We start from the raw sequence: 26,565 nt of genomic DNA on the forward strand, positions 1-26,565 counted from the left end.
TAGGCCTTGCAGAGCTAGGTAAAGCTTTATCTATAAATAAATGCAACTTTCATGAATGGCTTTAAAATACAAGCACAGTAGAAAGTGACATAAACCCTCTACTGTGTAGTGAGTTGTAGAAGTAAAAAAGGGCCTCCTCTGAGAGAGCTTATTCCTGCATGGGAACGTGATTAACTATTACTGCATCCACACTAGGGTTTTTTTACCGATGTAGCCGTAGTGTTAAAGAACAAAAGTCACACAACAGTTTTACTCGTAAAACTGAGTGTATACCTGGCATAAGAATTCAGTACTTCAAATATTTGGTTATGTACCATCTCTAAAACATTCCTTGCCTATTTAGCCAATCTGTTACATGGGGTTGCTCACCTGTATCACAGTAGGAATTGCTAATGTTGTAGTTAGTTGTACTGAGATTCAGGCCTTCTGAATGTTGCCATTTCCTGAAGACACTGACTTCTGAAACTGCTCACAGACCTTTTAGTAATCCTGCTTTAATGATTAATGCTACTTGTAACAAGGCAAGTAACTGGAGAAGACAGCACTTCTCCAATGTTTGGCACATCTTCCTGTAAACGGGTGACAATTATTCCATACATTTGTTAGAGACGCCACCAAGATATCTTGTGAGCTACTGAGTCAAATATAGTGATGCCTTGTAATAAATTTGAGTCAGTGGATTTTAAAATGGCATTATCATAAGATACTAGTTCTAATTCTGGTCTTATGCACAACACCATCATTCAGCTATCTTTGGGGGAGTTATGGGTTTTATCATAGGGTTTTATACTGCTGTCTTTCACCACAGTATCAGGATGTTCTTGCTGAGTTATTAAAGCCCAAGTGAAGACAAGGTCACCTCACAAGTGCGAGATGTCAGTGCACATCTCAGCAGCTATAGGCTGTGCTAACTGAGGGTTTTATGCTGGCAGTGACTCAGGTACTTCTATAAATTTATCACCATCTTCAGCAGAGTGAAGCCTGTGCTAGCTGGAACTATGTGAAGCTCACCTCTTCATATTCAGCACATAATATCAGTGTTTGAGAGGATCCTAAAACTCATATCAAAATTACCACAATTTACCTGTTTTTTGACCAGGACCAATAAGTATCATGTAGATTCAATCCCTAACTATAAATGGGCCCCACATTCTGCAAAACCCAGTCCATATTTCCATATAGCTTTGTAAAACTTTTGACAAAACTGGTCCAAGTTCTGAGTTTGGGAGACCAGGTGAGTTTTGCCCAGGACTGAGTTGTTTTGTGAAAACTTCACATGGAGGCAAATGAATATAGGAACTAATGAACTCCTAGAATCTGACTTTACCCAGCTTTGAGATTTTTATCTATTGACCCAGATTGTAAGAGCTGGACTTTTTGTCTAGCATTTTCTCTGACTGAGATCATTGGTTTCTATTTCAGGATCATTCCTATTTTCCTTGTTCATCGCCCTGAGAATAACATCCCTTATGCAACAGTGGAGGAAGAACTGACTGGAGATTTTGTTAAGTACTCAATCAAAGATGGCAAGGAAATAAACTTTAAGAGAAAAGACTCAGAAGCTGGTCAGAAGTGTTGCACCTTTCAACACTGGCTGTATGAGAAAACCAACGGAAACTTGCTTGTTACAGATCTGCAAGGTGAGAGGCTTTGATTTAAATGTTGATACATGATAGTTTTGCCAGACTATAATACTGCAACCCAATCACTGCATGCCCTAATAAAAGAAAGATGCTCAGGGGTTTCAGCCAGCACAGCCTTATCTTTTGTTGTCTGTAACAAGTTGACCTGGTTAGGTATAATCACTCCTATCTCTGTCTCAGAAAACTACTCCCCTGTCCTGAGAACCCAATGCTGATTGAATCAATCATTTCCAGCCTCTTAGTCACACACTGGCTAACAGACTTACTGTCACTCATGAGTATTTCTTTTATCCCTTTTTAAGTGCTAGTATTTAATCCTTGATCTTTTTTCCCTGTTCTCTTTATTATTTGAATACAACTCCTTGCTTTGCACTGGTTCTTTCTGAGGAGCAGTTGTTTGCTTTTGACTTAACACTTAACATGGAAGACCAACCGACCATTTTTTGTCTGAACCTTCCTATTGTCTTGTATGGTTTGGGAGGCCCTGGCCCGTGGTGAAAGTCTCAACACCATACCTCTGCAGGTTATGGGAATTCATAAGCTTTTCACCTCACCATGATGCAATCCCAAGACAGGAATTGTTTTGTTATTATATATTGTAACCCAAAATGGGAGCTGCAGGTCTCTACACTCCTGAATAACAGGTTACTCTGTTACTTCTTTATATGACTGCATATGGATTTAAGTTCCTGTCTTTAGGAACCAAGATTGGAATAGTTGTCCTAAAGCGTTTACTTCAGAAACAGTGACACATCAGAAACAACTCAGCAGTGGAGTTTTCTTAGGATATGCAATCCTGTGTCAACGCTACCCTCAGTAAGACTATGCCATATGCAATGTCTCCTTCCATCTCTACCTTACCTTGAAGCCTGCAATAAAGCTGGTTGCATTGTGCCTCTTGTTCCTTGAATGAGACCTTTAAAAGGATAAGTTCCTCTATGCCTGGCTCTGATCATGGTCAGTAGAGATGCAAAAGGTCCAGAAGTCAGGAGGAGGGAGCTGTGGAATTACTGGTGGCAGACTCCCCCCCGATTGCAGCCTGTAAGTTTCAAACACCACATCGAGGGGCCAGGTAAGGATGAGATTTGACCTCAGACCTTGAAGTTCAGCAGTTTCCAGGAATAGGCTGGACTACCACTGGACTTAAAACACTTAAGTTTAAGTGTTTTCAGTGTTGATGTATGGTGGTTTGGACTTGAAGGCAACCATAAACTTGACATGAATTAGCAAGGCAGATAGTTTTTGAGATTGAGCCATCCACATTAAAATCAAAAAGAACTTTGCTACTAATTTCAATGGCCCTATGAAACCTTGGGTTTTATAGAATCCATGCTTCCATGTGGCAGTTACTAACAGCACAAGCAACAGATAGACAAGCTATCTTACACAGACATTAAGGACAATATAGGTAACCACAACACAAGGCCCCATGCACTACTTAACATATCAAAATAGTGCTCAAGTTGGGCCTAAACAAGGTAGTGGCCGTGTGCTGATTTGTTTCAATGGTTTGTTCTACAGACAGAAGGCCATGTGCAATAACAGGTTCACTGATGTCAGTAGGATTGAAAGGTTTTCCCACAAGATTTAGGCCCCAAAACAGCCATCTTATTTTTGCAGTGCAGAATGGCCCATGAGGAATTTCAGCTATTCTATTCTTAACAAGCTACTTTGTTTGGAACTTCAATAGTTTTACAAGGTCTTTTTTGGAAGGCCACTTATTCTCTGAAACTCCCTGGAGAGCTGCTTCTAAACCCACCAACCCTTCTGCCTTCTTTCATACACCCACCGTCCCCGAGTCCAGCAATGCTGTTCTTTATGGCTGACGGGAGAAACTCTGTTCCCTGCCAGGCTCCTGAAACCAGGACTTAAATCTGAACCTCTTATGAAAATCAAGAGATCCATGACAAGACAAACAACAAAAACAAGTAACAGTCAAAGGAGATTATCTACCTAGAAGCCATCCTTCAGCATTAAAAAAAAAAAAAAATCTACAAATTATTACTATCCAAAAGTCACTGTAGTAGGGCTTCCCCCCTGGAATTACCTTGCAAGATAATATGATGCAAGAGGAACTGCAGTTAAATTATTAAATAGGGATATAAAATGCTTTTTAATTGCATTATTTTTAGTCTAATTTAAGCACTGAGACCTACCTACCCATTAGAAAAAGATCAATACTAATTACAAGTGCCTTTGGCAAAGTGATTGGAGAAATAATGAAAATATGGATTTTGGAATAATTAAAATAATGCATGGCTTTTGATACTATGGCATCTCATGTGGGTCAGAATAAAAGATGGGCAGAAATGCTTTAGATGTTTTCTGTTCTCAGCCCTCTGAGCTGTTTCTGTCACGCTGTATGTGTTACCCACAATCAGAAGAAGAAACTGAATTAGCCTCCTGCTGTGGCAAAAGCTTTCAAAACATTTATTGGATTGCTCAGCAAAGCAGCACACAGCTGAAATAGCGGGAAGAAGAGAGTTTTTGCATAGCTTGTGTGCCTGCAAGAAACGAGTTTGAAAAGAGAAAGTTTTAAAAAGAGATTTATTCTGCTAAAGAATTTACCTTAGTAAATCCAAACACTTAATACAAAGCTAACTATCAACTGCTTGTCACCTCACTACCCATAGATTAGCAAACAGCTCTGTGAATTAAATACTCCAATACCAGCATCCTAGTCCCTCACAATTCTGTATAACCGTCTAATAGCCACCTTCATAACCGATAGTATGCCACAGTCAGGCTCCTGGGCTTGTTTGAAGAAATGCTCTCCTTCGGCTCCCAAAAAGCTGCTTTTAAGCAGTTCCTTCTCGCTGTACAAATTTTTAGGCTTTACCCAAGAACACTGCGCTCAATGATTTGAAAAAAAAACAGTGAACACACCAAGCATCCTACTCAGGGCACTGCAAAGAAAGCTGCATTTGTTGAAACAACACCATTCCTTACACTTTAAAATGAGAACCCCAACCATGAAGAACAAACTCAAATGAATTCACAGGGAAAACATGTAGAGCAGAAGCCTAGCTTTTTGAGGATGCGGCACATTGGAGCTGGGAAGGACAACAACAGCTGAGCTGAGCCTGGGAGCAATCTTCTCTGTATTGATTCTTACCACCTTGAAAGAGAAGCATGGTGTATCTGCTGCTGACAGTAGCATCCTCATGAGACCCTGGCCATCCTCCAGCCTTGTTGACCACTTCCCCTTGGGATGCCTTGGCTGTGAATTGCTGCATAGTTCACTAGCAAGGCTTCTTGTGAAGCACTGGAGGACGTGCTAGAAGTGGATCTGCCTGGTACATGCACGGGTGTCCTAGAGATGGAAAGAGGCTTCCTGCATTGTCATCTCACTGCAGAACCACTGTACAGCTGTGGAACCAGAAGGCAAACTCCCAAACTGGCATCTTGGCACCTAAATCTACCAAGCAATGTGCAAGGGTTACTTACTTCAACCCATAACATGAAATAAATGCAAGGAGATGCTCAAGGAAGAGGCATTATGAGCTGTTCAGAAACACCAAGTTTAATTTAGTAGCTGTTAGCCACCAAAAAAATCACTAAACATAGACCAGAAAGTGCGTTTCCAGATGGATGGGCAAAGCAAACATGCAGCTTCCCCATTGAAATCCATGGTGGTCTCAACATGGTCAGCAACCTAGAGTATGTCTGCACTGCTTCCTCAGCGCTTTCAGGGTCTGGGGCTTTCAGACAGGCCCTGCCCTCTCAATCCCATGATGAAGCAAATCCAGGGGCTTCCCCCACTGCTGCCATCAAGCTCTCCAGAGATATGAGTCTTGAGTTGCCAAAACCCTGGAGTGGTTTCACCATTGAGCTTCCAAGGTTGGTGTGTGTCAGCTGGGGTGGATGGCTGTGCCTTACAGAATCCCTCCCCAAGAGCACGATTTAATAGGATACTCTGAGTTCCCTGAACCCCCATATGTAGGAACCATAAGTAACCTTACAGACAATTTGATTTGAAAAATGCCAGTTTGGGACTCTACCTTATGGTCCTACAGCCTATGTGAACCCCCAATTACTCTCCAGCATAGGAAACATACTGTGCCTTAGTAATCCACTCACCACCCTGCTATCTCAGACCCTCTGGAATAATGCTGACAGCTACTAGTGCAGTTAATGGTACAAAATGCATCCTGTGTTTGAAGTGCAAATGTTAACATATTTTGACAATTTAACAACATATAGAGAGAATACTAAAAAATATAGCAATTGATAAATAATAGTTCTTTGCACTATTATATAAAGTTCTCCAAATTTGACAACCTGCCTGAAAAGCCCCAGGTAATGCAAGCTCCTTGTGTTCTTGATGTCTTTTAGGTGTAGGCATGAAGTTAACGGATGTTGGCATAGCAACACTGGCCAAAGGGTGAGTGAAAAACATTTCTTAAGGTATGTTTTTGCATTGTGCTTGAAACTCCTGACAGTGTAAATATGATGGGGGTTGAGCATAGGAAGTCTATATCTCACTGTAATTTGAAAAGAAAATGATCCCAGCATAAGTTCTGTTAGCCTCTTTTTGTTCATAGAATTATTAATAGAAATCTTCTGATCACAAAATCAGATTTGTTCTCCTCTTTGAAGGAAAGCGAGCATAGTGTAGGTTTTACTTTGCAGAATCAGTTCATAACCAATTTATCTTGGAGCAGGTAAGATGTCAGTTGTGTTCCTCTCCACTAAAAATCAAGATTATTTTTGGCATCTTATGCAAGGTAAATCCAAAATAAATATCCATCATGAATGCATTGCTTTATATTCTATTCAGAATGCAAAAGTGTTTAAAAAATGAGGGAGGTGTGATGATTCAGTAGTAATTTTGGATATGCACCTTGAAATTCTTTGTAAGTGCCTGACTTGCATAACTGCCCAGGACCCCACGCTGAAAATCAGGATCCTTCCAAAACCTAAAAACACTGACACTGTTAGTCCTTCTGCAATGCACTCAAACACCTTTTCATTTCTTTGCTTACAACTGTGCTTTTGGGAAAGTTGCTGGTTGGGGAGACTGCCTGAGTGATGTAGTTACGTCTAAGCTAGTTACTTGATAAAAAAACCAAACAACTGTTGACGAACCTGATGACATCACGGGCGCTTGTACACATGACAAAATTGGCCTTTAAAGCAGCTTAATTGCCCTTTTGCACCGCTTTAATGGGGACACCATTTACACCTACAGAAGCATATTTTGCATTACACGACTTTGTTACATAGCAAAGTAAAACACATCTGATGTATTTGAGTTCGCTACATAACAAATTGCGATGGTGCACAAGGTGCTGGAAGCCCAGGCATGCTCAGGGCAGCTCAGGTTTGCCAGGCCCATTCACCATCCCTGCCGCTTTCTCTGGCTGCCAGCACACCCAGCCACCCTCCTGCCACCTTTCCGCACTGCTCCAGGGGCAAGCCAGCCCATTCCCTGGTGGTCCCAGGTGGCAGGAAGGCAGCGGGGACAGTGCATGGGGTGCTGGAAGCCCACCAAGCCTGAGCTTCCCGAGCACACCCGAGCTTCCAGCACCCCATACACTGTTGGATCTGGAGGGTGCTGCCTGCAGCCTGGGGTGGCATCCACCCATTAGCACCTTGCCAGCATGGAGGGAAGTACCAGGCCTCCCCACAGCTCAGGGACTGCACGACCCAGCAGCAGCTTGCATGGGCAGACTCCGCTGAGAAAAAAAGAAAAAAAAAAGCAATGAGGGACCTGTTATTTTCCCCTCCCAATGGAGCATGCCTGCATGCCTCTCTCTCAGCCAGGGGGAGAGCTGCTGGTGGGCCCAGTGGCCCCTGAGCTGTGGGGGAGCCTGGTCCTTCCCTCCATGGTGGCAGTGCTCACCCCTCAGCCGGGGAGAGGTAGGCAGGCTCCAGGAAAAAAAACAAAGGATCAGGCCCTAGCTGCTTTTTTCTTTTTGCTCAGCAGAGCCTGCCCATACAAGCTGCTTCTGGGTTGCTCAGCCTCTGAGTTGCGGGGGTGCCCCATGCTTCCCTCTGCGATGGTAGCGTGCCCCTGGGACCACCCAGATGTGGTGCTAGCAGGCAGGTGCAGCCTGGGGGGATGTCATCACTGTGAGGGGAAGATCCAGGGCCCCTGCAGCTCAGGGCCTACCAGCAGCTTGCCCCCCCACAACTGCAGGAGAGGTAGGCAGGCTTGGGGAGCGGGGCAGCAGGGAGAGAGAAAGGGTTGGGCCCCTCGCTGCTTTTTTTTTTTTTCTGGCAGAAGCAGCAGTGGGGGGAAGGGGCGAGGTGAGCTAACAGGGGGTCACTATTTTGTCATGGTAATGAAAGTCCCTAAATTGAAACTGGTTTTTAATCAACACAATTACAAACCCACCAATTAAAAACCCAGCATTTCAATTTAGGGAGAACTAAACCCCCCGTCACATGTACAAGCGGCTCTATTGATTGCCAAGCAGTCTCTCCTCCTCTGAGTCAGCAGGCTCTCAGAGATGTGAAGAACTGTACATGACCATTGAAAGCAGCCCCTCAGCACATGGTTCTGCAATTGTTTCAGAAATTTTTAAGAGACTCATGGCATATATAATCCCACAATACACGCACAAACCAGTCCCTTTTGTGTACTAATTCTTTCCCACTTCTCTCAAAATACTAGTAATCTTCAGGATCTCATTCCTGAAACCTCCTAGGCATGCTACAGAGTAGACAACAGTTAAAGAGAGAGGCCTTTTTTTTTCTGATAATAAGCTATGATTGGGGAATGGAATCCATGGGAAATCTTGGCCTCCTTGAAGTCATTTGACGTTTTGGCAGGAGCTCAGCACTGATTTGTAATGTGATTTTTTTTTAATCGCTTATGAATTCTTCTAAAGGGCTTGAGGCGGGTATGCTCCCATTTTTCTGGGACCTCTGCCTGTAGAAGGCTATTACAAAGTTGGAGGGCCCTGTTGTCTGTCCTCTCTAGATTATATACGTCCAGTCTGGGAACCTATTTTAGACATTGATAAGGAACAGATGCATCAAAGGAAAGTGTACAAGCCATATAGCATACAATGTAGGCAATAGTCTTTGTAGGGGAAGTTATTAGCTCCACACTGGGTGTGTCTACACAAGGTACTTTACTGCATAGTAGAGCAAATTACTGCATAGTAAGCATCACCATCAACACGGGGAGACCCTCACTACACAGTAACTTGCTCTACTTGGCAGTTAATTTGCTACCTGCAAATACAAATTAACTGCCAAGTAGCAAATTTGCTCCCAGTCAGCCAGGCAGCTGGGGGCAGGAAACTGCTTATTGCCCCCCCAGAAGCTGTTTGCTGCTGGGGCAGGCTCTACCACCACAGCCTGGGTGAGGACAATGTCCCCCTGCCCTAGCAGCAGGGAGCTCCCACTCCCCAATTGTGGAGCAGGGCCCAGGAGCTCCTTGCATGGGGAGAGCTGGCTGGGACTTGGCTCAGATTGGGACAGTTCCCAGACAGCCCTGGGCTGCAAGGGGAAGGGCTGCACATGCACACTTCCATATGCAGGCCAGGGCCGGTCGGGAACTGTCCCAGCCTGGGCCAGATCTCAGCCCTGCCAATGGGGAATCCTGGCCCCAGCCCAAGGAATCCCTGCCCAGCCAGGGGCACACTGTTAGCTGCCCCACCAGTGGAGAAGGGCAGGGAGTTCAGACCTGCCCCTCCCCCACACCCTTTTCCAAGCCCCCTACCCCTGGATCAGGGAGCTGGGGGCAGGATCTCCCTGCTGCTGGGGCAAGGCACATTGTCTGCACCCAGGCTCCACCACTAGAGCCCGTCCTGACAGCAGACAGGTCCTGGAGACAGCTGTCTCCTGGCCCTGTACACCTTGCCAGCCCCTGGGCTAGCACCCAGGGGGAGCCTAAAGCTCCTCCTGTCTGCTGCAGGGGGACAGACCAGGGTGGGAGCAGCCTTCTCCTAGCTACTCGCATTGGAAGCAAATCTGCTCCCAAATACACGTACATGTAGACCCCTGCCCAGGGTGGGTTTACTCCAGAGTAAATAACTCTAGAGTAAGCCCATTCAGCAGCATTTCCATGTGTAGATATACCCACTGTTAATCATTGGCTTATTACCTGAAACAGAAGGGGTGATAACTTTTAAAATCATTTATAACAAGAAATACAACTATGAGTGATATTCTCTTTATACATGCAAATATCTAACCCTTATTTGGAACCTGCTACGTCCTTTGCCTCAACAATAACTTGCTGCAGGGATTTCCAGAGTGACAGGTTGCACCTGAGAGAGAGAAGATGCTCCGTCTGAGCACATTCATCCCAAGTAATGTGCACTTCTTTCTAGATCTGTTGTATATGTTGTCAAAATTCTGTTTCCTGGCCTCCTACACAGCCCCTTGGGAAGTGTCTGTGACAACCAGCTTAAAGTTATATTCTCCCTTGAGAAATCTGTACAAAGAATAGAGCTGATCACGTGTACAAAAACAGATATCTTTATTGAATATGTGCTCGTTTTCACACCAGAGGTATAGAAAGCAAAACTGTTTTTTTAACTAAACATTTTCACTCCGTTTCATTGTTTTATTGTTCAGTGCTGGAATATTCTAAAAACCTTGATATTTCCACTTGCCACCCTTACAATGTTTAAATTGATTTACTTTTTAGCTTTGGTTCCAAAATGAAATCATTTGAATTGTTGAAATTGTCTCTCATCATCCTGTTAAAAAACAGCGAAGTTATATAAGTTTTAATTAAGCAAACTATGCTGAGGAACCTAGTGATTTTTAAGGTTTTAATTAATGTTATTACTCAAACACCCTAGAAAAGACTATCCTGATAAAGTAACACAGACCAAGGGACAGGAAAACAAAGTACAAAAATGAGGGTTCAGTAAAACCTACAATAAGAATCACTGTAACAAATACCTTCTGTTTTAATTAACCACTTTAACAAATCCTAGCATCTTTTTTTAATAACTTTTAGCTGGTGTGATTTCTTCAGTACAACAGACTTTTTGGTGGTCTTATCTTTTTCCCATGTTATTCATAACCCACCCAGATGCCTCTAATTTAATTTCTACCAGTTTCTGCCAGAACCTGGAAAGCAGGAAGAAACAGGCAGTATCCATTCATAACAGTTAACTTCTACCCTGCCAGAGAAACAAGTGTGAGAGGGCAAATCTCTATATTAAAGGATGCATGTTCATTTGTATTAGGTGTTAAGCCTGATAACTGTCCCAATACTTTTCACTCTATTTGATAGAAAGTACATTAAACTAATGCATCAGTGTTACAACCAATAGAAATTTTATTTTGGGGTTCGGCTTGCCTTTGCAGGGAAGGGGAACTCATTGATCTCGTAAGTGACTGTTATCTCTAATGTTTTGAGCCCATATAAACCACACGTAAGCAAAATATTTATGGGAAATGTTACCAGGATCCTGGCTGAACGAAGACTGTTTAGAATCATTTCTGTTTGATACATCAATTCAGTAAACTGCTACATTCAGCCTGAGAACTCTGTATCTGCGATTGGCAAAAATAAAATACATTAAAATAAAATAAAATAAAATAGAATAAAATCTGCATTATGCTCCTACTATAATTAAGTTGAATAATAATATATCACCATGTAAATTGTTATTGATGAACTTACAAAAGCCAAAAATACAACTGCCATGAATTATTCATGTTAATTTATTTTCTCCATTGGCATTATTTTTAAAACAAGCAGCCAATACATCTTGCAACAGCACAGATTAATATTCTGCATTACAATTTTAGTATTATCCAGTGCCATTAATCTTTTTATGAGCCAGAATGAGAGCCTGAACCAAAATGAATTGCACAAGCCAGCATTTATTTACTTGCCTGCTTTATTTCTCTCTCCATGGGTTATGAATAAACAAGATACTTACACTGTCTAATACTTTTCTGAGTGGTAAGTGCTTTGTTTCACATGCCTGTTTATCGGTGGAGGGGGGAAAAGCATGAAGCCAACGTTAATTGAATTATAATAGAAATGGTTGCAATACAAATGCTACCACTAGAGGGCAAAGTTTAACTGTAGAACAAAAGCACAAAGAAATCTACCACTGGAGAGCACCAAACTTGACATATTTTCCTTTTATAAATAAGATATGTAATCAATATTTTGGTGGATTAAAAAAAGAACAGGAGTCTGCTTTCTAGCTGCTTTGTAAGTATCAAGGCAAATTAGAAAGGTAAAATACTGTACTTTAGTATATGAAGCACCTAGGAGCTGCCATGAGTGATGAAAAATATGAAGGAAATGAGACTACAATATGCTTCTTCATCCCCCCCAGTCATTATGATCAAAAAGAGCTAGAGCTGCCAAATATGGATCTGAAAATTCCTCCAAGTCTCCAAGTGTTGACAGCTTTAGTTTCGCCCCTTGTGGAGATGGAAAGCACTACAATGCTTAAATCTGAATCCAAATTCAAACTCCCCCAGGTACCAGCGAAAATGGTTTGGGTTCATCTCTAATTATTCTGGAGACAGGATTTGATCTTTAGCTGTTTTTGTTGGCAATCCAGCCATGAATCAATACCATGTGGTACGTTAGACAACAGAGGAAATATTTGGGGGGAGGGGGCAGGAGGAGGGGGTTGATCACTTAATGCTATTGAACACAAGGTAGATAAAAGCAACATAAGGACACGTCCACTTTAGGAAAAATGCACTGATGCAGGCCGTGTCCCTGATTACATGTGCCACAAGCAGCAGAATGGTTTGAATTAGACTCATGCATCCTGCCAAGCTGGCTATAGTCATTAAAGGCGGTGTAGAACAAATGATGCATTCTGGATGCATAAGTGAAGGAAGGCTGTAAAGAAACTATGAGCTACAGTCTTCAAAAACTGGATCTGGACTTGAAACACCCCAGTGGCTCTGAGGCTCACATGCAGGGATTGGTTTTCACAGCCTACGGTGATGTAAAGACATAGAAGGAAATGGTCCTATGCAAAAATCAGAGCTACTTGCACAATTCAGATCCAGACCAGGGTTTTGAAACTTCCCAGCCTTCAAAGTCTGGTGGTGTTTGGATCTAAGGTATTGATTCGGCCGCATCTCTAGTTACAAAAGCGAACAAAAGGCAGCTATGAAGGAAGGAGGGAAATGGAGGCTGGGGAGGGGGGGATTTGATTTGTGAATACAATTGGACCCGTGGTGTTAGTAGATGATATTAATCAATTTTTCTACATATAAAATACGTTGATTTCATTTTTCATACATCATCCATTAATCCCTTTTGCTGAAAACATTCACCATTTGCTGAATATATCCAATGAATATTTGCTATTCATGGTGTGCAATTGATCCCACAATATTATCACTGCTTCCTGACTGAACAACAGGGCTCTTCAATAGGAATGCAGTGAATGGCAAGGACAACGTTGCTAAAAGGAAAATAGTTTACATTTTGTAAACAGTTTTTTTTAACTAATTTCCCTGAAATTCTAATGAACTAAAATGAACATATCAAAACTGACTCCTAATTTTCAGTACCACAGTACCTGTTTGGAGACATCTTAGCTGAGCACCTGAAACTCCTGCTGAAGTCACTGGAAGCTCTGAAGTGCTCGGTACCAGTGAAAAACTGAATGATGGGGTCATCTCACATTTAGTCCTCAAAGCTGGAGGAACCCAGGATCAAAGAAACACTTTTGAAAATTTGGGTTTACCCTAGTATTCAAGATGCAAGTTTTCACTGTGATTTTTTTCCAGTGTGCCCTGTGAAATCAACAGCGAACAGAAGTCCATTCTAATCCTACAGGGATGTTAGCTGATGTGAGAGTTAATTATTTATTATCACACACAGGGTATTTTTACTAATTTGATGAAGAAGGAGTGTTGGTTTTTGAAGTGAGCCTTTTCAAGCCAAAATTATTTCCAGCAGATAAGGTGTTACTCTCCATATTTTGCACTACACAAACCTCTCGTAAGGAAAGAAGGGCACATAAAAAAAATCCTAACAGCAGCAACGCAGTGTTCATATATGTTGCTCCCTGGAACAAAAGAAACTGTTTTCCCCTCTCACCTTGAAAAACTATCAGAGACTGCATGGAGGAAATGCCACATTCATGAGTCTGAAATCAGTCTTTTCACACAGACTGGCAAGAACAGTCATAAATTAAAGCCACCATCACTCACTGCCATGCCGGCTGTCGCTTCACTAATGGCTTTAGAGATTCCAGGCATTAGCATTTCAACTCCAGCCATACACACAAAGAAGGAGAAAAGCAGCCTCTCCCTCAGTCCAGTGCCAGAAACAGGAATTTCAGATATAAAAGGAAACAGATGCTATCCAAAAGCTCTCTGTATCATGGAGACTCATTATCCACTCACACACCAGCACCTGATGCACAGTGCTACAGCGCACAGAATCGTGACACACCGTGACGGGCAGAAGGGGCTTTAAACTACAGCTACTGGAAGTATTTGTTGTGACTAGTATTGACAGTGAATTTGGCCTTCACTTCCATGATTGTGCAGTGATTGGTTGAGCACCTATGATTAACTAAGGAGAAGACCCCTGTAGGAACAAGTTATAAACTAAAGATGCATACTACAGCTATGCATATAGCGCCTGCCTGCTGAGTTTGGGCTCACTGCAATAAACTAGCTGTACCCACCCACTCAAGCTCTGCCCATACTCAAGCCCAACAAAGGGATGGATGAATTAGAGGTAGGGTTGCCCACCCTCCCAGATTGGCTGGGAGTCTACCAGAATCGGCATCGATCTCCCAGTAACTATTGAAAGCAATCCAGGAGATTGATATCGTGAATGGGTTGAACAGTACAATTAATGAGATTACATCATGTTGGGAAAAAACAATCTCCCAGAATAGTTTCAGTTAGAGTTGGCATCCCTAATTAGAGGCATCTTCAGAATATGTCCCAGTGCTGGATCAGAAAGCCTGGGAGCTGGACTGGGGGTCTGGGACATGTCTCAGGATCCCTCTATGCTGTCCACCACTACCTGACTGCTGGGCCTGCATGGAGCCGAAGTGACTGTGCATGTATTTGGCAGGTGGCTCCTAGCAGCAGTCTCAGGCTCAGCAAGGAGGCAGGATTGACATGACCTAACAACATTAGAAAAAGAGCAAAAAAAAGAAAAGAAGGTGCGTAATAGGGCTGTGCAAAGCTTTGGTTACCGATTTGATTCAGAGGAAATTTGGCCTGATTTGGGGGCTGAATCTCTGAATCCAAATCAAATCAGGAGACCCACTAAAAGCTCTGAATTGATTTGAAGCATCGATTTGGAAAAGATTCAGAGATTCGAATTGGCCACGGGAGAAGCCCCCATGGCTGTCCTGCCCAGCCCCAGCCTCCTGGGACTTTAAAAAAAAAAGAAAAAAGCCTGCACTCACTGGCTGCAGCAGTCACCTGGAGCCCAGCAGTGCTCAGCCCCAGTGGCCCCAGCTCCCAGACAGCATGCAGTGTCCTGCCAGGTTCTGGGCACACGTGGCGATGCCCTGCAGGGCAGCTGCCTCATGGCGCAGATGCAGTGTGGCTTGGCAGGGCACTGCGTGCTGTCTGGGAGCTGGGGCCACTGGGGCTGAGCTCCAGGTGACTGCTGCAGCCGGTGATTGTGGAGCTTTTTTTTTTTTTAAGTGCCGAGGCTGGGGCTGGGCAGGGCAGCCATGGGGGCTTCTCCTGCAGCTCCCCCCGCCTGAGGAGAGGCAGGTACAATTGGAGGAGCCACGAGAGAACCTGCAGCCACCCGGCTGTGCCTGCCTCTCCCCGGCCGATCCAAATCACAGAATCTCGCCAAATCAGCGCCAAATCTTTCAAAGCCGATTTGGCCATATCAAATGGGGACAGTGATTTGAATCACTGAATCAAATCACTGTCAGCCAAATTGGCCGAATCCAAATCAGATACTTCCCTATTCACACAGGCCTAGTGCGTATGTCTGTCACATGCCTTCTAGGGAGGAGTGGCTCTGGAGTTAAGGTCATGCTTTCCTGAGTTTGATGCAAAGGAGAATCTCTTGTCAAGCACAGGCACATTCACCTGTGAGAAAAAACAATGCTTCAATATGACAGTGGTCTTTTTCCCTCTACCTAGGGCTTTAGTTTGGGAATCTCAAGGCTCTATTATCTCCCTTTCCTCACAAATCCCCCAAATAATTTCCCTGCATTTTGACTGCAAGGTACGATGTGCCAATCAAAGTGCTAAACTAATGATTCTCAACCAGGATTCTGGGGCAAGTAAGGTGTGAGGAGATAAGCAAATAAAGTCAAGCTCAAGTTTCAGGTGTAAGGAGATCAGCAGGTAAGAGCAAGCTCAGGCTTTCTGTAGCTGCTCCTTCTCCCACCCCCAACAGCCTGCCCCCTCTGCAAGAAGGTATGCCCTGTAATTCAAAAAAATAGGTTTTGAAGTGGGGAACTGCTCAATTCACAAAAATTATGGAGGGGTGCCTTAAGTCTGATGAGGGGGTGCCTTGAGCATAAAAAGATTGAGAAACACTGCCCCAAACAAATTAAGTCAGAGTGTTAGAGGAAACCACAGACTGTACAACTGATAGCCACCTGGTAACCATGGGTCCACTTCTGCCTCCTACATCTTCCATAGACCCAAACCAGCTGGCTGGAGTGGGGACAGGCTTGTTTGACACCAGGAATGAACTGGAGCTCTTCATAAGCAATATCATGGCTCTTTCCAGCTTGAGCTGAAGTCAGCTCTAGCTGACACCTAAAACTCACTCATACCTTTTGCCAGTTGGGCTCAAAGAAGGTGTGTAATATGCTAATCAGTGAATTACAGGCACCGATTCAGTTAATGAGTCAGGGCACTAGGCTGCTAAAGTGCAAAGAGTGCAGTATAGGGAAACTCTAACTCAGGGGTTGCCTCTAAGCAGCATTTGTCTCAGGGACGCACAACTACACACCATCCCCTAATCAGGCATGGGAATCAACTCTCATTCTGTGGCCCCAGTGGGCACATCTACATGTTCATTAATACGCTTTTGCTAATTTGTATTAAATTTATACTTCCATTGTGAAGTACTAGAAGAAGGTTCATTAGCCTATTTTAATGCGCATTAGCAGAAGCTCATTTTTTTGGGATGCTTCATTGCACATTAAAGTGGGCTAATGTGCATTAAAGCACATGTGTAGTTGCTCCCACTGACTCCATTCTGAGACCTCCTCAGTTTACAGCAGGGGGATCCAACACCCGATTTACTTACAAGGTAGCTGAGACTTGGCAGAACCTGGCTAGGCTTAAATGAATCTTAGTTCAAAAATAGCAGCAAAGGGAACTTAGAGAAGGGGCTGAAACTAAGAGATTGCTGTGAGAAGACAAAAAATCAGCACAAAGATCTATAATGAATAGCCTGGATTTTTTTAAGCCCTTTTCCATTGAACTTCATCTCTGTAAGGGTCACCAATGAGATGATGAGGGTATATAATTTCTTTATTCGTATGTGCAAGGTGTTCACTTATGATAGCTGCAGTGATTTGTTTAAACTTATTTAAGACCTGTGCTGTCTGGGCAAGATAGTCTACATGTGTTTAAGTGCAGGAGGGATGATATTTTGGGGGACTGTAAGAAAGTAATGAATTCTGCAAACCCATTACCATTTCTGTGTTGTGCGCGAGCAGGCAGGAAGGCAGCAGAGCCTACAGTATGTATTACATTTTGGGTATGTTTGAGAAACCGTGGGGTTGGTATGATTCATCAAAGAGCTTTTTCCAGCCTACTGTGGAATTATGCGTTCCATCATGATCTGACACACAGGAGTTCCTGGGTGGCCTTTTCATCTCCGATGGGCTTGCGGACGCTAGGAGAGCAGCTAGCCTGACATTTCAACCTTCCTTGTCTGTCTCCTTAAAGGAACAATAGAGATGCAAAATAAAGCTGTAAGAGGTAGATGGAGGTAGATACTGTCACCCTCCCTTAAGAGAGATTTTTCGATTCCCGTGCCACTAAGCTTGCTTCCTTCAGTGAATTTATTTTGCGAAGTGTGTTAGAACAGACAGCCCCATCTGTCATATGGAGATTGGATGCATCTTCTCAGAGCAGCAGTATCTTCATTAGTACTAACCCAGCTGCCTGGTTGAGAAATGAGTTTTCCGGGATGCATTAGGACTGCATAATGAGTGTGGTGTTTTACTTTGGAGGCTACCAGGTGAATTTTTTCAAGGGCAGCTCTTCCTGAAGATTGCCTGCAGGTTTGGTTAAAAGCCCAGGTTTCCTATGCCAGGTCTGTGTATGCAGTCAAGCCAATCTTCCTCATAACCACAGCTACAGCTTACCCACATCTGCAGCTTTTTCTGTGGTGCCCCACAAGCACTTTGTAAAGGTGTTGTAGTTGGTTGTTGTTTCTATACTTCTGTAATAAGGAATTAGTTGACAGTTATATTATCCACAGATGGAAATTGCAAGTGGAAGAAGAATTGTTAGGACACAGAGCACAAGAATATACCCAGCCTAGGACTTCTAGGCTGCATCCAGATGAGCACAGCTGTGCAGTAGGTGGTGTAGCAGACACTTGCTCTCCATGCTTCAAGGGAGTAGCGCAGAGGGCTTTTTTGACCCCTGGATATCCAGAGTCAAATAAACCTGTGGAGAAAAAAACAAAAGTATGGCAGAATTGCCGCTGGTGCAGCCCTGGGAGGCCCCCAGGTAAGGCTGCCTCCCCTACTGCCCCTGGGGTAACTTGCTGCACACCAGAGGGCACATGACATAAGCATTGTCCAGGGACAACCACTAGTTGTCTCTGGATTACCAAATGTTCAAACCACATGTGGACATGGCCCTAAAGCCTATTTCTTGCCCTACTGTGGAATCACTGACTGGCCTTGTGCACTCCTTTATGCTCTCTGTGCCTCAGTTTACCCATCTATAAAATGGTCATGAGATGCCTCTGAGGTACACAAGAAGTTTTTAATATTTCAGAGTTCTTTATGACTTAGTACAGATAGTCAAAAAGCCTGAGGCTGAAATGATACAGTCTTTGAAGGTTAGTCTAAACTGCAAAGATTGGTACCAGATAACAAATGAACAGACATTTACTTTTGATTCAGGAAATGCAGCTACATGTCTGCAGTGGCTCAAGCCAGAAGCCAGGGAGCACTAGAGCGTGGTTCTCTGGCACATAGCTTGCATGGGCTGTGTGTTCACTTCCTCTTCCTGCTGCCCCCGAGGTCTCTGGGATTTGCAATCTACAATCACAGCAGCAGGACTCTGCAGAGTTGTTTATCACTTCCTCTTCCTGCTTTCAGGTGCCTCTGGGATTTGTAGTCTATAGTTGCAGCCAGCATGAAGTAAGCAGGGCAGGGCAGCTCCCTACTCAGGGGATGGGAAGTTTAATCCTCCCTGCAGTGCTGGATTATGACATGCTGAGACCCTAACCATGTCCATTTTAAGAGGCCCCATATGATAAAAATAATCCAACATTTGTATATTTTTGTCATGTTAGAATAAAAATGTCCATATTTAGAGAGTCATTTCCCCATATCCCCTTCATCTCCTTTATTTACTAACTGATTATTATAAAACTTGATATGAAGCCAGGTTTTGTTTTTTTTATTTAGAGGCCTGTCATATTGTGAGGCCCGAAAATGTAGCTTAAGTAGCTCCAGCCTAAACCTCGCACTGCCTCCCTGGCCAGCTGTTCCAGCTAGGGAGCAGAGGGGCAGGGCCAGCCCTGCTCTTTGGAGCAGACAGCACAGAGTTACACAATGCTGGGATGCTGACTCTGATTAACTTGAACCAGGATGGGATCCGAGTCAGAAGTTTCATAAACCAGTTTGACCTAAATCAGCTAAGTCTGATACTACATTCAACCAGGTTTATCTTAAGCCAGTTTCAGCCATTTTGAAACTGGTTTATCCTCACTGAACTTCTATTCTGTTACAGATTTAAACCAGTTTCTGATCACTTAAACTGGTTTATGTGTAACTTCTGTCCCTAGCCTATGAGACAACAGTCACTCTGTAGAACCCCTGAAAAGAAAACCAAATCTTGTTTATTTGCATTTTCTCTTATTGTTTGCATTATTTATTCATTCTCTTATTGTTTACATTTATGTCTACAGATACAAAGGCTTTAAAGGAAACTGCTCCATTTCCTTCATTGATCAGTTCAAAGCCCTCCACCAGTGCAATAAGTACTGTGAGATGCTGGGGTTGAAATCTCTTCGGGCCAAACAGAGGAAGCCAACAGTGATGAAAAGCAAAATTCAGCCAGCCTTACCTAACGTAAAGAAAACGGTGTCCAGCATACATACAACAAAGAAAACATAGAGACTTCATTTCCTTAGAGCATCTGGTAAAAACTGAACCACTTCGTAAGAACTCTCTAGAAGCATGCACAGATACTGAAGGGCATGAGTGCGGAGTGTGAGCTTTCAGAGTTTTGAAGCCATTCTTTGATAACAGCAACAAAGAACAGCTGAGTCCATGGCTTACCCAGCTAAACTTCAAAGCCAGTGAAAGCCATTTTTCAAACACAAACTCAGCTTTGTTTGGATTAATTTTCAAGCATTTTTATATACGTCAATGCCTGGCTAGATCAGTGCACTTGCACATTTTGTTTCTTGGAATCTGCGTACAAGGAGAGCACTCCTCCTCTCCTGGCAACAACTACAGGTTTAGCTCAGTGATACCATGGCATTCTGCTGTTACATCAGCATAAAACTCTGATGACCATGGGGTAAAGGTTTTGCACTAGTGCTCAATACTGGCACTGGCATCAAAATTGTATTAGAATATTTGTTTTATTTCCTAATTCTTTGTGAACAGTTGCAATCTTTATGATACTCATATTCTTTGATGTATTTTTTCCACTTAAACTCCTTGTAAAAGAAGATTAAGCCATGTGAGGATTTTGATGTACATTTGCTCTCCAGACATCTCAAACACTGAGCTACCAACTCTGTAGCTTTTGTTAAAATGTGAACTCACCCAGTTGGAAAAAAATCCTATGAATGGATAGTGTCTCTGCCTTTCTTATCCACAAAATAATCTTAATCTAAACTACTAGAAGAAAAGACCGGTGAAGCAGGAAAGTACAGAGGACTTAAAATCAGATTTTTAAAAAAGTATGTGTGTGGGAGGTGGGGGCGATGAAGGCAGGGCCAGGAAAATCACGGCACAAAATCAATTAACTTATTGCCACCTGAAAACTGTTGTGCTGGTGTCCTGCAAGAGGATTTCAGATCTATGTAACAGCGCTAACCCTAAAAACTTAACTGAACATTGGTGGTAGGTTGTTTGTGTGCGTATTTGAAGTATTGTCGATATTGATTGTTTATCATTCTCATTGTTATGTTTGGTTGGGAAAGGAAAATGGCATTAGAATTTGAGGTCATGTGCTAGACTTAGGGCATTGTCAACCATGTAGCAGCAGTGCAGAGACGTGGGAGGCACTTCAAGTTTTGCTGCCAGTGCTTCTGGTTTTGCCACCGCACACTGGGGACTACCCTTCCCACTCATTGATTGGCCACCAGGGGACTTCCTGAGCTTGTCGATTGGCCAGGGGACTCCCTGCTTCTCGACCAGCCACTGGGGGTACACCAACCAATAAAGGCTGAAAATCCCTGTGCTAGAGCCTTTAAAGGGCTCTAGCAGATGCCATTGAGTCTGGTTATGATGTTATGCAGTGGTGCCTCAACACCGTGGAGGGTTCACATGCTGGAACTGGTTATCACTTTCCTGAGTGAGATAAAGAGGTAGAGAGATGGCACACTCTAAAAATTGGAGCTATTTGCACAATTCAGATCCCAACCAGGATTTTGAAACCTATGAGCCTTCAATGTCTGCTGGTATGTGGATCTGGTCAGACATTTTTTGCTACATCATAAATGTCTGTCATGTATGAGCTGCAGAGTGACTTTCCAGAGCAGGAAAGTTCTAGACATTCAACATCTGCTAGGCATGACTGGGAGCGGTTAGAATTTGCCACTTCCATGTGTTTTAAGATGCTTAATTTTACATCATTCTCCTTTTCCCTCTTTCTTTACAGGTTTCCCTCGATTTATGCTAGTTCTTTATATACAAATTTGCTCTTATGCAATGAACCCATAATTCATTATATGCAAGGTAAATTCACTCTTATGCGATCAGCATAGATGTCCCCCCACCCAAGCAGGTAAGTCTGTGGGGGAAGGCAGAAGGGCTGTGGTCCCACTCACCCAGCCCCAGCTGCAGCAGCCCTGGGAGTGGCCAGCACCAGCTGCCTGCAGCCATTGGTCTGCACCATGCTCCGCCTGTCCCCCCGTGTCTGGGCTGACCCCAGCTCCTGGGCTGCGCCATGCCCTGGTGCAGACCAGGAGCAGAGGTGAGTGGGGACAGGCAGAGCACGGTACAGCCCAGCAGCTGCAGGCAGCTGGCTCCAGCCACTCCCAGGGGCACTGCAACTGGGGCTGAGGTGAGTGCCACTTTGTTCCCTTTGCTTTGCTGCTTTGTGCAGCCCCGAGAGCGGCACCCCTCCCCCCGCCCCTTCCTTAGTCCCAGCCTTACTCCCTTCCTCCCTCACCACCATGGGAACCTATCCCTATTTGTTACATGGTAAAGTGGGTTCACTTTATGTGAATTAAATTTATGCGCCATTCTCTGGGAATGCATGTACAGCATAAATCAAGGGAAACCTGTATTTGCTGCCTACTTCTGTTATCTTAGACCTTTGGGAAGCAGAGAACTATAAGCTAACACAGAACAAAACAAAACCAAGAGATTCATCTGGGATGACATTTGATGCACTAAAAAATTCAGCTCTCCATTGTGCTCACCTGATGAGTTCACTACTTATGAGAGAACATAGTAGGAAATGTGGTCCTCACCTGTAAAGGAAAAGGCCTTAATCCTGCAAATGATTCCAGAAATGGGGGGACTCTTGCAGCACCATGGGGAAACCTGGTTGCACCCATGCAGCATTCATTCATCCAAAAATTAGAAAACGGCCATAGTCCAAACTTTGTTAGTCAGTGAATGGCATTGGGCAGGAACCATGTCCACAGGGAGATTACTTTGTGTTGTGTATTCATGGAATGGCATGCTTTGAAGGTCTCTGTGGAGAAGATGATTCTTCCTACGGAAGAGGAGCACTTTCCCTTTCACCATAACTAGTATAAATGAGTCTTATAAAATGTCTTCCCTTGTGGGGGATTGCTCTCAAAGGCCACTGACCCAGGGTTAATGAATGACTCTAAATAAAGAGTTGGCGCTTGTTCTGGTTATGAATGGCACTCTGATGGATGATACTTTGATGGATAGAAAGTTCAATTAAGTGCTGACATCACTACTCAACAGCTGATTGTGATTTCTTATTATTGATCTTGAAGAATAAATGTGCATGCGGAGCCCTGTATAATAACAGGTCTACATCTGAAGGTTAACAATGTGCACATCTTTCACAACTACTGAAACTATTTGCTTTCCCACTGCCCAAGAGATTATCGATTTTACATTGTTTCCTAATTAATAAGAATAGTAAAGAGATAACCTACTGAAAATATATTATTGATACAATTCAAGTAATAAATCTTAAATACTTATCCGCAGCATATCCATTACAAAGTGATTCTGATGGGAAAACTTAGCAATCAGCTGCCTGTAACAGAACAAAATCTGCACTCAAAATCATTTCATGCTTCCTAAAAACAATCTTTTTATTCTCAGATGTTGTGCCTGAGTTCAGCTTTCAGTGGAATTACATTGAAATACATAAATACTGACATGCCCACAGAAAAACTGACTTATCAACTCTTTTTATCTTAAAAACATCCCAACTGCTTTTCAGCTGAACTCTTCCATGATATTCCCCAGTCATTACTATCTGGTATTATTTAGGGCAGTGAAGAACTAGGGTATCTGTTTCTCTGCTAAACTCAACCTTATTGGTTTTATTATTCTATTAGATTCCCTTCCTGCACTCCAATCTGAGTGCCATTTTCACCCTCTGCTGTGTGTTATGCAGACTGCATGCTCTCAGACACAGAGACTGTCTCTCTTGTTACTCCTCCAAACTGTGCCTACCAAATGGCACCCTGATTCTGGACTGCAGCTTTAAATAATCATATTAAAACTAGTGCACTTTGCATCCACAGGAGTTCCAAAACTACTCAGTGATATCAGTGAACGGCTAACACTGGTACACACACACACACACACACGACTTAATACACAAAATATGTAATTTAAGTGTAAAATATTTTGTAAACTTACGCACAAGAAGATTTGCAATAATAGCTATGTATTCTGCTCCCATCTTTCACACACCTAAAGCATTTTCCTCTATACATTGACCAGCAGTTACTCGGCATACCATATTTCGGCCATTTTTAGACCAAGAAATATAATCCAGCTTTTCACAAAAGATGATATTGCAGTGCATTTAATCTCACTTTTGTATAGTAGTCAGCCTAAGGCAGTGATTCTCAACTAGGGTGCCATGGGACCTGTTAGACATGCAAACACCTATACATGACTCACAACATGAATGACGGGTGCCTCCTGAATCTGGGGGGCACCTGCAGAAGCCGCCGACAGCAGTTGCCCTGTCAGGGGGGGCACCAGCACTACCGACAGCATCAGTGTCAGCCAACGGGGGGGGCACCGGCCCCATCGGGGGGGCAAGTGCGACCCCGTGCACCCCCTACCAGTCACCTATGACTCACAAGATTAACCCAGAGATTTCAAATAAAAATCTGCATGATCAAAAATAGTCTGGCTTGTTGTGGTCTTTCTGAGTTCTTTGCAACAGAAGCATTGCTTTAGTATTTTTACACAGTCAAAAAATGAGTAAAAGGTAAGAGCTGGCATTTGCCAAGTGGTTTCTTGAGTCTAAAAAGGTTAAGAACTGCTGTCCTAAAGAGTAAGACTGGGAGAAAAAAAACACAGCTAACTTGACCTTATCAATGTCATAGGAAACGTCACTATTGACTTCAGAGAGGCCATATTTTATCCATAACATAATCCAGGTTTTCACAAAAGATGAAATTGCAGATAAATATTTTTTGTTCCAAACCTATCTATATTTTAAATGTAAACCAGCTAGATATTGCTATTAAAATGGTCATAAGTTCGTCTGAATTGGCACACTACTGAGATCCCTTTTTTAGAGCTATGGCTTTAGTCTGCATCTAGATTCTTTGAAGCCAGCACCACCTCAGTTCCCATTTGAAAAGCTCACATGTCCCACTATAAGTGCTAGCTACTTTATTATTATTATTATTCCAATAAAGATTTGAATTTGCTGAAGAATACCAATGGAATCCATCCTGGGAATAGTCTAGTTTTCATAAGAATCAGATAATGGTGCAAAAGTGGTGACACAATTTAAATTCCATTCTCGATTCCAGGGCAAGTAAAATATTTAGCAGTTAAACTATTAAGTGCTAAGTGTCAGCATTTTGATTGTCAACATTATGCTTAAAGTAAACACCCCCTTTAGGCATATCATTTTAAAATGAAAGTTTAAATCTGCAGAAACTAAAAGACCCAAGTTCTGACATGAGCATCATCACCTACTGGCTCAAATTCAACCCAATCTGTCACATAACAGAAGAAAAACTCAAATGTCCATGTACAGATCTGGACTTTAATCCCAGCAAATGCATTGCAAAGGGGAAAAGATGGAATCCTTTTTTTCAAAATGGTTTTAGATCCAGATTAAATCACAGCAGGAACCACTCCTGTGGAACATCTTCAGGTCCACAAAGCACCTTGAGAGTGCTTGCAGTCGGCAATCACATTCCATTAATCAATCTTCTTGGGCACATACAGAATGAACAAACCTCACTGCCTCCTAATAACAGGTTTTAAATTATATGTTCTTTGTATATCATAGCTGTAATTTAGGTCAAAGCATGAACACTTTGATTTGAATTCTCATTACACGCACTAGCGATGATGAAATATTTAGGTATAAGGGCAGGGAAGACTTGTACTTTACAGAAGATCAATAAAGGCCTCTAATTTGAAGTTTCCTCTTGTTATTTAAAAATCACATGAACAGCCTACAGCATTTTCTTTTCAGATACACGTGCATTTTCTAAGCATAGCAGTTAGTTCTCTTTTTCAGTTTTGCTTCCTACATATATTTTAAGAACTACAATGGCCACAATTAAGGGGAGGTATAGTTTGAATCCCTTTTAATCTAAAGGGAAAATTTTCATTACATAGCCAAAGCATAGACACTCCAAGGAATTTTACATGCTTAAGTCCCAGTAGGTCTGAACCCTGTATCCCATTTTCAGAAATTAAATTAGACACTTAGGAGGCCCCACATGAAGTCAGTGGAATTTAAGCACTTCAGAAACTGGATTCTTGAAAATTTTACCCAGGTTTTCAGGAATGCTTGTCTTCAGGAAACTAGTTTTGGTTATTATAGGGATAGGCCCTGGTTGCAAAACTCAGACACTTATCTGTAAGTTTAGTGGTACTAAGTTCAAGGATTCCAGTTTTCTATCACTGTTCAAATGTGAATAGGACTTTAGGATGCTTACGTCCTATTCTCTGCTCTCACACTCAGCAAAATCACTTGAACTAAAATCCTTAAAGGAAACAATAATTAAAGGGGCATACCTTCCAAAGGCAGAGCAGTAGCACCCGTAGCCTGGGTGCCACGTTTTAAGAACCACGGTTCTGTTTGTTCTTCGTTCCTTGGGGAAGAATGCAGAAAAGCCACGTTTTCCAAGTGAGCACCAGCTCTATGATGCCTTTTTCTTTTAATGTTTTGCTCCAAGAGAAATTTCAGCAAATCCAGCCCTCGCGTGGGTGTTGCAAAGGTCATGTAGCTGTACAATAAAAGCCTCAATAAATGACTTTTCATTTAGAGCTTTAAGAAAAATTGAATCTACACTGCTATGATTCTGCCACAGAGCACCACAGGGGTAAAGCACTGTTTGCTTACATGACAGTTGCACTGACATTTTCAAAATGATTTTCCTTTAACAGCTTTGCAAATGGAAGCCAGAAGCCAATACGGTCCATGCCTCCCCCAC

At 42.9% G+C, this 26,565-nt stretch overlaps 1 protein-coding gene across 1 annotated transcript in view; it reads left to right on the forward strand.

Moving 5' to 3' along the window:
* Nucleotides 1–20,473, forward strand: part of ALPK2 (alpha kinase 2) — a 67,960-nt gene extending 47,487 nt beyond the window's left edge. Inside the window, exons 6-8 of the mRNA XM_019531674.1 lie at nt 1,423–1,640; nt 5,979–6,027; nt 19,657–20,473. Of these exons, the coding sequence (XP_019387219.1) occupies nt 1,423–1,640; nt 5,979–6,027; nt 19,657–19,864 (475 nt within the window). The 3' untranslated portion in view covers nt 19,865–20,473. The remainder of the gene's footprint in view (nt 1–1,422; nt 1,641–5,978; nt 6,028–19,656) is intronic.
* The last annotated feature ends 6,092 nt before the right edge of the window (nt 20,474–26,565 follow it).

The sequence above is a fragment of the Crocodylus porosus genome, unplaced genomic scaffold (assembly GCF_001723895.1).
Source record: "Crocodylus porosus isolate Cpor-Errol unplaced genomic scaffold, CroPor_comp1, whole genome shotgun sequence".
In the NCBI taxonomy this organism is placed as follows: Eukaryota; Metazoa; Chordata; order Crocodylia; family Crocodylidae; genus Crocodylus; species Crocodylus porosus.